The sequence below is a fragment of the Cetorhinus maximus genome, chromosome 2, assembly GCF_964194155.1.
Source record: "Cetorhinus maximus chromosome 2, sCetMax3.hap1.1, whole genome shotgun sequence".
Taxonomy (NCBI): domain Eukaryota; kingdom Metazoa; phylum Chordata; class Chondrichthyes; order Lamniformes; family Cetorhinidae; genus Cetorhinus; species Cetorhinus maximus.
Genome location: NC_135880.1, coordinates 5256638 through 5268807, shown reverse-complemented (window position 1 = coordinate 5268807; position 12170 = coordinate 5256638). Strand labels below are relative to the sequence as shown.

Genomic DNA, 12170 nt, shown 5'->3' with positions numbered 1-12170 from the left:
AAAAAGGTGCAATGCAAAAAACTGATTTGCAATGTCACGTGGTTGCAGAGATAATGGAATTTTGATACCATCTATCTCAGTAGGAACCATCTTCTGCTGAGTTAGATCCCAGACTGTGGACATGAGAGTTGAAAGCAGATTCTGGACAAAAGACATGTTTGTTTTTCCATTCCAGGAATACACAAGAAAAAGGATTTTAAAAAGCCAACTGCAACCCTGGTCTGTGCACTAGTTGTGTTCTGGTGCTGGGGTGCACTGTTAATGTCATAGCTGAAGATCAACTAGGCATCTGTGCTTGCCTCCAGCAATCAGACCGACAAGTCAAAGCCACAGTTAAGGAAACAAGACAACTCCTTCAGTTAACCTGCAGAACTGAGTGTCTCCAAACCAACTGCCAAAGTCAGCTGCACCAGAATCACCCAACTTCATGGTTGCAATGTTTCATCTACTGCTCATGGACAAGCCAAAAACTAATTTTTATACCTTTTATTTTTGGACTCATTTCTAATCTGTATTGGCTTTTCTTGGGGGTTTAACTAAAATTGATTCAAGCAGACCTTGTTGAATTGGCTCTTAAATACATTTGGACTGGGAAAGGTATCCACAAGGGAAGGGATCCCTTTTAAATTAACCTTGTGACCAACTGAGGGGGTTGAATAGAGGAGTAGGTTCATTCCTCATTCAGGAGGATAAATTGGGGGACCCTTCTTGGGGATTAGTCATAAGACTCTTTACCCCTACTCCCATCCTTGTTCTTTCCCCAATTCCATACTCCCTTAACATGTTACATCACTAACCTTTCCAGTTGACACAAGGTCATTGGCCTGAAGGTTTGCCATTTCTCCTCATGCTGGCACATGTTGAGCATTTTCTCAATCAAGCATCAACTTTAACAACTGTAACCTTTTGATCCAAATTTTAAAGTTTTATTGCTCCTTTGAGCATATGCTCAGGGAATCCAAGCAGGTTTGCATTCATCTCAAATCAGGTTCTAGTATACAGTTGTGCCTCCCTCCATTCTCCCCTCCCCACCAAACTAGAGCTTAGACAGTGCAAATCTGGACTGTTCAGGTACTTCAGATTGAATGACGACAAGTTAGAATGATGCATCAATACATTTAATAAAAGACCACAGTACAGATAGATTACATTTGTAATAGTTACACAGCTTTATATAAACATTCTACATTTCCAGTTTGAGCTACTGAGTTAGATATCTGGATGGACACAGTCCTAGGGCTAGCAAGGATCAGGTAGAACTGCAGTAGCTGCCAGAGCGTTTTACTGGTGATTCCATGGGCAAGAACCTGCTCAAACAATTGGAGATGGTGATCCTGAAATCAGTATCAACAAAATCTGCATCTTAAAACATTGGAACTAATGGAGATGTCCCCACTTCCATGAACATGTATAATACATCTGTAATGCACCAATGCATGTGTATAGATGGTGGTACCACCTCCCACTTTAGGTGAATGGTCAGGATGTGTATGCCAAGATTACAAGGTGCAAGGACAAGACTAGACAATCGTTGTAGGAGCTGGCAAAACCATCATTTAGTTTGAGTGTTCATTGTGAACTATATAGAACATTAAAAACATTTAGTGCACTCACACTACATCACTAGTGGCTGATCTAGTTGTGAAGTGTGGCTGTGCATTTGGAAAGGTTTGATTGGCACAGCTATATTGTTCCCACAGGTTAAATTTATGGTGGAGAAGAGCCAATAAAATTTATCCTGGTTATGATGGTAGTGTGGATATACAAGGCCAAACATTTAGAACATTTTTAGAAAGTCTAGAAAGAATTCATTTGGCTTAGGAAGGTCCTTGTTACCTCATTTTACAAATTCTTCCATTGAAAGGCAGACTCCAGTTTAACATACAAGATGTGTAAAATTAGCATTTCTTGGTTTCAATAGGCTCTCCAAAAGTGAAGGTTTCCAATTGTTCAAAGTGCTGCTATTCTAGAATGACAATTGAAGATACATGCAGTGCCAGATATCTAACAGCATGCATCTCCAGTCACCAACAGGATGAAATCAGTTTAACATTTACAATTAGTGATTTTACCCAGTGTAAATGTTCTGGACTGCATTTCAAACCCTTCAGGTGTCAAGAGAGAGCAGGACACTGTTGAATCGAGGCACTGAAGTGACAGTGACCACCAGTCAGGTGGTTCTTGCTTAAAGGCAAAGGCAGCAGGTCCACAAACTCAAAAAAGTCAAGATCAAAATGTAAGACCATTCCATTCCAACAGGAATTAAACAAAACCCATCATTACCCTCAGGTCACTTGAATTCTTAAGCCAAAAGGATTTTCTGGCTGGTAAAGTAGTAAAACAGCCACCTTAACAAAAAGAGCAAGGCTACTTGGCTGCATAGATAATTCCTCGTAGTCACTGGTGACCTGAATTAGTTAGTGACAATCCACAGCAAGCCAGAAATCCTTCCAGTAAGAGGACACAAATCACTTGTCTGATGAAACCTGATTCACTCATCAACCCTTCTGTGTGCAAAGGCTGCTTGATAGTCAAATCCAGAAGATCAAATTTGGGGTGCCTGAGGAGAGGAGGCAATGGTTAACCACCATATTAAGACTGTTTATATAAAAAAAAACATCATTTACCTACATAGGCAGATGCCACAAACTCCAAATATGTAACAGCCATCTAACCTCAGCTAAACATCTTTCAGTGAATACTTCAATTGTTCAAGACAGCCTTTGCACAGGTCTGGAGACTTTGACTTCACTTAAAAGGCAGTGGCAAGACTAGCACATCTGTTCAAGATGGAGAGCTAAACGTTTCACAATGACTACATTAAACATCCTCAGGTTAGATAAAGTAGTTCCTTTTACTCTAGAGTAGACCTTAAGCACACATTTCCTCTACAGCCATCTTCAAGCTTTTGATTTGCTAATTAGGACCATACTTTATACTGATGCCTAAATGGTTCAGTGTTCCCATGCATTGCAGAGATTGGGTATTCAATGGCCAATTTATTCTTGCAGCATAGAAAACCCAACTCTTGTAGTCATTAGTTTCAGTGTCTGTTGTGAGATCTCACTGAAGTGAGAAAATCTTTTGATGGTCAGGTGGGTATTACTTGCTTGAAGAGGGTTCAGTCAGATTGCACTTGACTAGTTGTAAAGTACCTTTTAGAGGATTAGTCTCATGTCTCACTATGACTTGAAACATCCTATCTTACTGAATTAAAACAATCAATCAATTGAAGATCCATTGTTGGAAGTGACCAATGTTACAAATCAGGAGCACTAAACAGATATACTTACAGATAATGTAGAGAAGGTTACACAAATGGGTTTCCAAAGGGATCTCCAAATGCATCAGATGGTTGAGCAGGAAGAACCTAAAAAAGTTAGGTTTTGCAGTTAGGTCAAGGCCGCTTGTATCAAAGCTATTAGCTGGATACCAGGAGGCATTACTGGCCCATGTTTAATAGCCAGATTCACATTGGTAGATCAAACTAGTCACTGTTTAAAATGACCCTTCAGGAGGTAGAGCATGTGTTTGAATGTAATGTTTAAAAGTAAAAGCATCAAAAAAGAATTGTAGGGATATGGTACTAAATAGATTGCAAGTCAGCAGACTTGATGGGTTGAATGGCCTCCTATACTATTGTGTTATGCATAGGCTGGATACATGTTGAGAGGGTGACCACAGAGAGAGAGAGAGAGAGAGAGAGAGAGAGAGTGTGTGTCTTGCTGGGTAGGAAACCTGCAAGAAACAGTACTGTAGGCATACAATGGTTTCAACAGCAAGTTAGATGATTCACTGCACCAGCTCACCAGACTCTGATGGGGACTAATCACCCACAGCACCCACACACAGGCTGGATTCAGGGAGTATGGGAGAAAAAAAAGTTCAGAGGGAATTGGAGCTTTGGGTTTAGGCTGGACTGAAAAGAATGTAGACAAAGTCAGGGATATGCAGGAGGCCAGATTTGGAGAGAGAGAAAACTTGAAAACTAGGGTGAGATTTTAAAAGTGGGGCCATTAGGCTAGCATAGAACTGAATGACTGCATCTAGAGGCAAAGGCTGAGGCTTTCAGTAAATGGGCTGGGGTGATGGCAAGAGATGGGAGAGATTAGAAAAGCAGAAGTGGGAGATGGGGAGATGAGAGAGAGGTGGAAGTGGGCAGACTTTGCACACAGAGCCAGAGGTCAAATAGGACAATGCTGCAAGTGGTTTGGTTCAGCTTGTGATCAAGAAGCAGGAAAAGAGAGAAGGTACATTGTTTAAAATTCAACAGCTCAATTTAACTTCGAGATAAACCCTTACAAGGATTAAAAATTAAATCAAGTCAATTTCTAGCTAAGTCAAAGCCAAATCTTTCATTTTGGGTGACTGGGGTGGTGGTGGGTTGGCGGGGGGGAAAAAAGGAGGTGGTGCAGGGAGAGGTACCAAGATAGAGGAAGTTCAGGATCTACCACTATGGCGGTTTCTAAGAGTGAAAAGTTACCAACTTAAATATTGCTGTGACATTAAGCTTTTCATCTTGCACTCAGGACAAATGCAAGAATGCCAACATTTCACAATCAATTTGAGAAAGGAATGTGGATTTGTATTGGAACGATATTGATGGTCATCTTGAATTTGGTCCTGTATACCTAGTACAAGTTGCTTGGCAGTACAGAGCTTGAATATTTCTGAAAAGAGACATTGCTGTAATTTGACTATTTGCTATGATGAGTGAGGTGAGAAACTTTAGCAGCAAAGTGGTCTCTTCAGCAATATTCAACTTCTGCACTACCAACTGACTTAGTTCCACCATTCCTCAAGCCGACAATATGCATATTTATACTCACTGGTGCTGGAGGAGTAATAAATGGATCTCCCATACAGTCAAATGGATTCGGTGTTGGTACACTCTGCCGAGGTACTGCTGTTGGGGCTTCTAAAGAGGAAAAAAGTCAAAATCAAAAGGACATGGCAAATGAAGCAGGCCCAGGTTTTGGTAGGTAAACAAAACAAAGAACAGCCTCAAGTGGAGCATTAAATTATTGATCCCTTCAGGTGATTAACTACTGCACTAACTCCTTTCCACACTTCCATTGAAGATGCTCTCTCCACCCATTACAAACTCAGTAAATGCAGAAGTCACCATCCCAAATTCCCCTTACTTTGCAAAGATGCTAGAATGGAGTCAATTTTAAAAGCCATCCATTCATTTCAGAATTAATCTGCACTAGATCCTAACCTGTATCAAATTTCCCTGGATTACTTCCCCTTTCTTTCCCTCAAAAGCAGTCATCATTATACAATTTTCCCCTCCCACAGATCACAAGCAGCTTCTCTCAGGGCAACTTCACTGGGGAGATTCTATGACTAGTAGGCCAGAGTTACCACAGCTTCCTGGTACCTGACTAAAGTAACATTTAACTTGCCCTTAGATCTCTACAGTTACAAGTAGAGAAAGTGAAGCCTACATTTACTTGCTCTGGAATGAAGTAGGAAATAGCAGTAAATCTAGATAAATGGGTGGCTAGGATGGAGTTAACCCCCCCACTACAAGCCCCAGGGTAAGCAATTCCTGTGCACTTTATGTTATTTGATTACCATTTGTCCCTACAGATGAGATTTGATTGATGTCAAAGTCATCATGGTCAGCAGTTTCTTGGGCAACACCCACTTTACTAGTGAAATACTGGCCAAAAGCTCCAGATGCCCCAGGCACTGCAGATTGCTCACCCTTCCGAGCTGGGATGGCAGGGGGCTTGGCAATCTGGAAGTCTTTAAACATTTCTTTGACACTCTTCTTCTCTTTGTCTCCCAGCGGGTCCAAGGCAGTGAAGGCATTGCTTGGTGGCTTGGCTGTCTCCTGTGGGCTGGCCTGAGGGGTAAGTCGTGGTGGTGGTTGAGGTGGGGACAATGAGGCCCCAGCAGGAGATGTCAGGCCAATGATGGGTTGTGCCATAGGAAGGGATTGTGCAAATGGATTGGATCCAAAAGGGTTGACTTGAGGAACTGGCTGACCCCAGACACTGGGTGGTGCTAAAGTTGGTTGGCCCCAAGCAGAGGGTGCAGATGCAGCTCCAAATGGGGCTGGTTGGCTCCAAACAGTAGTAGGCTGACTACCAAAGACATTGGACTGTCCAAAGGGAGGTTGTGCGCCAAGTAATGGCCTTGAAGGCATTGATCCAGGTTGAGAGATTACTGGAGGTTGTCCCCATGGTGCAGCCTGGGAAGGTGCAGATAAACCTAGGACAAAAAGAACACATTAAATTCAATTTTGGTTTACAGCTTATTCTCTAAAGAATGAGTAGCCACCCCTCAAAATACCCAAAGGAGGACAGAATGTTGAGGAAATGCTGATCGAGGGGATTTACATAAGGCACTAGGAAAATATTGCTGCTCCTCCCTTGTCTCAAAAGCCAAACCACTTCTATTGTTGCCCTAACTACCCAATGAGACTGGTGTGGCCCCTTGTCCAAAAATTGGAAAGAGAGTGTGCAACTGTGACCTGGCAATCAAATGAGGAAAGCTACAAGCCTAGAGTTTTTGGATTAAAAAGACTAGAGTTAATCTACCTGCTTCAAGATAAAACAGTTGTAACTTACTGCTGGCAGCAAGCCTGCATCTTAGATGCTGCATTAAACCCAGAGGCAAAACATTGATTGATGGCTTACATTACCTGCAGATAGAGAGGGGGTAATGGCTACCCAAAGTAGATATATATTGCAGTATAAAAAAGGCCAAAGATATCCAGAGTTATCTACAAAAGCATTGATAAGCAAATTAACAGGTGTAACAAAATGGTTGTGAATATGCACCATTGCAGTTTGGTTGCTTGTAGAAGGTCCTACCTGGGCTGACCTGTGTAGATGAGGAAGTTGGTGCATTGAGTAGAGGATAACCATGACCAGGCTGGGCTGGAGGTGGAGTTGTTGCCAAAACAAATGGACTGGATCCAAAGTTATCACTTGTCAACTAAAAAGAACATGGAAAACCAAACAGCTCATTATATTTAAAGATCAAGCTACCTGGCATCAATTGTGCAATATTAGACCAGGTGCTCAATTCAAATATCAGGAAGTGTTGGCTTGGTCTGGATTTGGGCCTCAAGAGCAAGGGGCCAGCTCCCAACACTCAGCTAATGTTCCCTTTGAGCAACCAGATTCATCTGAATGTTGGAGGAGGAAATGAGACCTGAGCCAAGCTCAATGTTCTCCATTAGCATCCAAGGTTTTGGTGCTTCATCAGTTCTGGATAAAAATCAGTCCCAAATTCAACCTGGAGCATTACAAAAACAAGGCTCAGTGAGGATCTTGGAAAGGTTAAAGCCAAATGTTTATTGCATACAGAACACAAGTTCAAGTGTTTTAACTTCAGGTAGCAACTTTTGTTTCTCCCATGAGAAAGTAGTCTATGGCCTAGATGATCAAAAAATTACATAGGACCACAGTATCAGGTGACTGAAAGATGCTTATACTAATGTTGAGTAAAATGGTTAGTAATTTTGAAAATTGAGGGATTAGATATTTTTCTTCACCTGAATGTTCCGCCTGCCTCGTCCTCCTTTTGTGCTTTGTGGTGGAGGGGATAATGTAACCGAGTCAAAGGTCTGCATCAGGAGGGAATCCATTGGCTTGTTTGCAGCACTTTGATTGTCTGGCTTTAACCTGTTGTATGCTGGTGATGCAACAGCTGAAATTTCAGCAAAAGGGTCAGGTGCTGATTGGTTAACTGGATCAGTTGTTTCCTGTCCTAGTAATCCATTCAGTGACCAGGATGAAGAGTCAACTTTTGTGCTTGTGACAACCCGGCTAGAAAGCTGGTCAAAGTCATGACCAAGGTGATCTCCACTCTGGGCGCCATTGACAGATTGATCACTTAGGAAAGTAAGAGCTCCATCTTTCTGATCAATAGGTTTTATAGAATCAACTGATTGAGAAGTTGCTGATTGGTTAGGTTCAGAAAAAGGATCATTCCTGAAAGGATTGGGATCAGGTTCAGGAAAGAAGTTGAGTGAGGAAGCATTGGTGTCTTCATGAAAAGGATTTCTTTTCGTACAGGTGTTCAAGGGGTCCAATTCAGGAGAGGACAAGTCCAGCAAGTAACCACCATTATTTTCCTAATCATTGATAGAAAGAAGTGTCAAGACTTAAATCAGAGAACCAATAATCAGCTACACAAAAGCTTCAAGAATCATTCTAGAAATATCAGGGGGAAAACAAAAAGACAATCCTTACCTTCCCAGAATATAAAATATTTTACAAGAATAGAAACTATGGATGAAATTGCCTACATCCATGCTGGAAAATGAAAATGTTGCAGATTTCCAATGCAGGAAATGTGGGCATCATTTGTCAGTTCAAGATCAAAAAGAAATCAAAAAAAATTGTACCAGGTACTAGACTAGATACACTATTAATCCCCTGCAATCGCACAACTTTCAAATCAGAAAAAATTAAGCTGAGAATTTGGGTGTAGAAATTTAATTTTATCCTTAGGAGACAGGTTCAATTTTTGCATTTTTATTGCAACAGTACAAAAGCAGGAAATGATTTGGGAGTCAATCTCAGGCTATTTAAAATGGATCTGAAATTTCACTCAAAAAGGTTGAGAAGCTTTGAACAGCACTTGGTAGAAAATGCAGAACAAGACTGCAATTCATTTACTGAGCACAAGGAAATCCAAGGGATGATACGGGAGAATTTGAACAGTAACAGATTTGAGGGGCTGCAGGACCCACTAGTGCTCAGGCTTCCAAAATTGGAAGCCAATTAATTACCTGAACCATCTGAAAGGTTAAAGCTTGAGGGGAGATGAATACAGCATCTTCCCAGTAATGAGCTGCAAGTGAGGTATTTGTTCAACCAGGATGTAGTTGCTGTTCAAGACCCAAGTTTCTCCTCATTTGAAGGACTTCTACAGTAGTGACAAATTAAGTGGGGAAGGACAAAGCCAGTCCTTCTCTCAGCTCATGAGAAAAGTAGTGACTGAAACTTGCCTAGATAAAGACTGAATCATGCAATGCTTGGCACAGAAAAGGATCTCTTGACCACCTACAAGGCTTTGGGATCACCAAGTCTTTAATGTCCTTCATTATATAAAACTATTTCTTCCTTCCCCCACCACCTGGATTCAGACTTTACCCCTTGGGAAGGAGCCCATTTGCTTCTTGGCCTTCAGTTTTTGCAATTAACTGAAATCCCATCAGAATAAACTCAGTTCAAGTCCTCCATTAACTGGTTAAAATTATGTAGAGTTTAGTACAGGCTTTAGTTCCATCTACTCGAGCCCATAGATCAGATCATCATTTCCACCACATTGGAAAACAGAGGCCAAATGAGCAAGACCATTTGTACACCGTTGCAGTTAACATCCCCTTTAAAAACGAGGCAGAGATTCCCAGTTAAATCGAAAACTTGCCCAGAGGGGACAACTTCAGAATCAGAACAGAAGAGGCTCTTTGGCCCATCGAGTCTGCACCAACACAAGAAACACTTAACCAGCCTAATCCCATTTACCAGCACTTGGTCCATAGCCTGAATGTTATGACATGCCAAGTGCTCATCCAGGTACTTTTTAAGGATGAGAGGCAACCCACCTCCACCACCCTCCCAGGCAGTGCATTCCAGACCGTCACCACCCTCTGGGTAAAGCAGCTTTTCTTCACATCCCACTAAACCTCCTGCCCCTCACCTTGAACTTATGTCCCCTCGTGACTGACCCTTCAACTAAGGGGAACAGCTGCTCCCTACCCACCCTGTCCATGCTCCTCAATCTTGTACACCTCAATCAGGTCACCCCTCAGTCTTCTCTGCTCCAACGAAAACAACCCAAGTCTATCCAACCTCTCTTCATAACTTAAATGTTTCACCCCAGGCAACATTCTGGTGAATCTCCTCTACGATCCCTCCAGTGCAATCACATCCTTCCTATAATGTGGCGACCAGAACTGCACACAGTATTCCAGCTGTGGCCTCACCAAGGTTCTATACAACTCCAACATGATCTCCATACTTTTGTAATCTATGCCTCGATTGATAAAGGCAAGTGTCCCATATGCCTTTTTCACCACCCCACTAACATATCCCTCTGCCTTCTGAGATCTAAGGACACAAACGCCAAGGTCCCTTTGTTCCTCAGAACTTCATGGTGTCATGCCATTCATTGAATACTTCCTTGTCAAATTACTCCTTCCAAAGTGTATCACCTCACACTTTCAGGGTTAAATTCCATCTGGCACTAATCTGCCCATTTGACCATCCCGTCTATATCTTCCTGTAGCCCAAGACACTCAACCTCACTGTTAACCACCTGGCCAATCTTTGTCACCTGCAAACTTACTAATCCTACCTCCCACATAGATGACAGTGTTGTTTATATAAATGACAAATAGGGGACCCAGCACAAATCCATGGTACGCCACTGGCTTCCAGTCACTAAAGCATCCTTCTGTCATCACCCTCTGTCTCCTACAACTAAGCCAATTTTGAATCCAACTTATCAAATTACCCTGTAACCCATATGCATCTGCCTTCTTTCTAAGTCTCCCATGTGGGACCATAACTTCACTGACCAGATCAGTTATCTAGCATGAACCAGAATTAGGAGTAGGCAATCCTTGAGTCTGCTCTGCCATTCAAGATAATGGCTGACCTGATTAGGAACCTCAACTCCACATTCTCATCTATGACCAAATAATACATTACTTCTTCAGAGTTCAGGGTACAATTAAACTTATCACATTACCAATTTCTCAGAACTGAAGCAACTTAACTGACAGGAAACATCTACAAAGTTGAAAACAGATTGAATCTACAAGTTAAATTAGGAAGTTGATATCCAGATATGTTCATGAGGGCCTGACCATAAAAAGCAGATTTCAAAACAGATTAACTGGAGCATTAGCAGAGACATGTACAGGTCAATTAAACAGGCTAAATAGTTTACATTTTACAGGCAGCAGTTGCATCTGTTACTAATTACATCTACACAAATTCAAATCCTCATTTCCAATCACCATTTGGAATACCTCTGCATCTTTCACAGGTGCAGTTTATACCAGTTGCCAACATGGAATATTCAAATCCAGAAGGCAAACCCAAGCTCCCAGGAACTGAAGAGGCAGACAATGCAGCAACCCTCCATTCTGCCCAGGTCAGATAAAGATGCCATATTTCAGCTCATCACATCTGTCAGATCATGAAGTGTTTTCCTCATCCCTTAACCAAAGGGTAAAGTCATTGGTGGGCCATGTGTCAATTGACTACTTCATTTGTCTTCAAGCAGCCACTACACAAAATTGGCTTTTATTTAGCAACTCCATAAAGCCAAGACCTTAACCCAATTCCTTGGAATGAGAATGGGCTTCAGCTACTTGGAATAAATTCCAGTTACTTGGAAGTGCAGAACTTGAATATTGCTGGAGGCAGAGGTTGCTAAAGCTGTGTTTTACACTCGGACAAGAATGCCAAATTTCGAACAAACATTCACTACAAAAGGGAGAGATTGGTTGGCAGCTTGACTATTCCAGCAATATTCAACTAAAGAAAAATAATTTGCAAAACCTGAAGCTCCTGTCCCTAATTACTGATCTGTCTAGTGACCATGTGATCAACCCCTCTCTTTGAAGTTTATGAAAACCCCCCAAATCATTCAGGATGTATTAATATTTGTTGCAGTTGGGTGCTCAGATTATACTTTAGCCTGATGCAAGGCAGAATTTGTAGCTGGCATAAGCTAGACTCCCAGTTTGTCTTCACCATTTGGCTTGGAGGTTTGTAGATTAGGCACCACTTTCTTGAAGTGGTCTTTAGACTGCTGCATAAGAAAAGCTCAAGTATAGACTAAACCAAGCTGAAAACAGGGAAACCATTGGACTGGAGCACATGCCCGCCAGCAAAGCCCACATCCCGTGAGTAAAAAAAGTCTACTCAAAAGCAGAAAAAGATGGGGCAATGCTACAGAATCTCTTCTTGGGAGATGGGCATTGCTGGATCAGCATTTATTGCTCATCTCTAGTGGCCCTTGATAAGGTGGTGGTGAGCTGCCTTCTTGAACCACTGCAGTCCATGTGGTACACCATGTTGTCAGGAAGGAGTTCTAGGATTTTGACCCAGTGACAGTGAAGGAATGATCATATATTCCCAAGTCAGGATGGTGAGTGGCTTGGAGGGGAACTTCCAGGTGGCAGTGTT

The 12170-nt window shown here is 41.9% G+C and overlaps 1 protein-coding gene across 5 annotated transcripts in view; it reads right to left on the bottom strand.

Annotated features, from left to right (window-relative positions):
* Positions 1-1102: 1102 nt before the first annotated feature.
* Positions 1103-12170, bottom strand: part of dab2 (DAB adaptor protein 2) — a 55650-nt gene continuing 44582 nt past the window's right edge. For 3 of the 5 annotated variants that reach the window (XM_078560324.1, XM_078560315.1, XM_078560333.1), the window contains exons 10-15: positions 7514-8095; positions 6828-6951; positions 5581-6222; positions 4830-4918; positions 3294-3370; positions 1103-2560 (exon numbers count right to left, since the gene is read on the bottom strand). In XM_078560324.1, coding sequence (XP_078416450.1) covers positions 3311-3370; positions 4830-4918; positions 5581-6222; positions 6828-6951; positions 7514-8095 — 1497 coding nt within the window. In that variant the 3' untranslated portion in view covers positions 1103-2560; positions 3294-3310. The remainder of the gene's footprint in view (positions 2561-3293; positions 3371-4829; positions 4919-5580; positions 6223-6827; positions 6952-7513; positions 8096-12170) is intronic. The other 2 variants (XM_078560342.1, XM_078560350.1) reach the window with 2 other exon arrangements.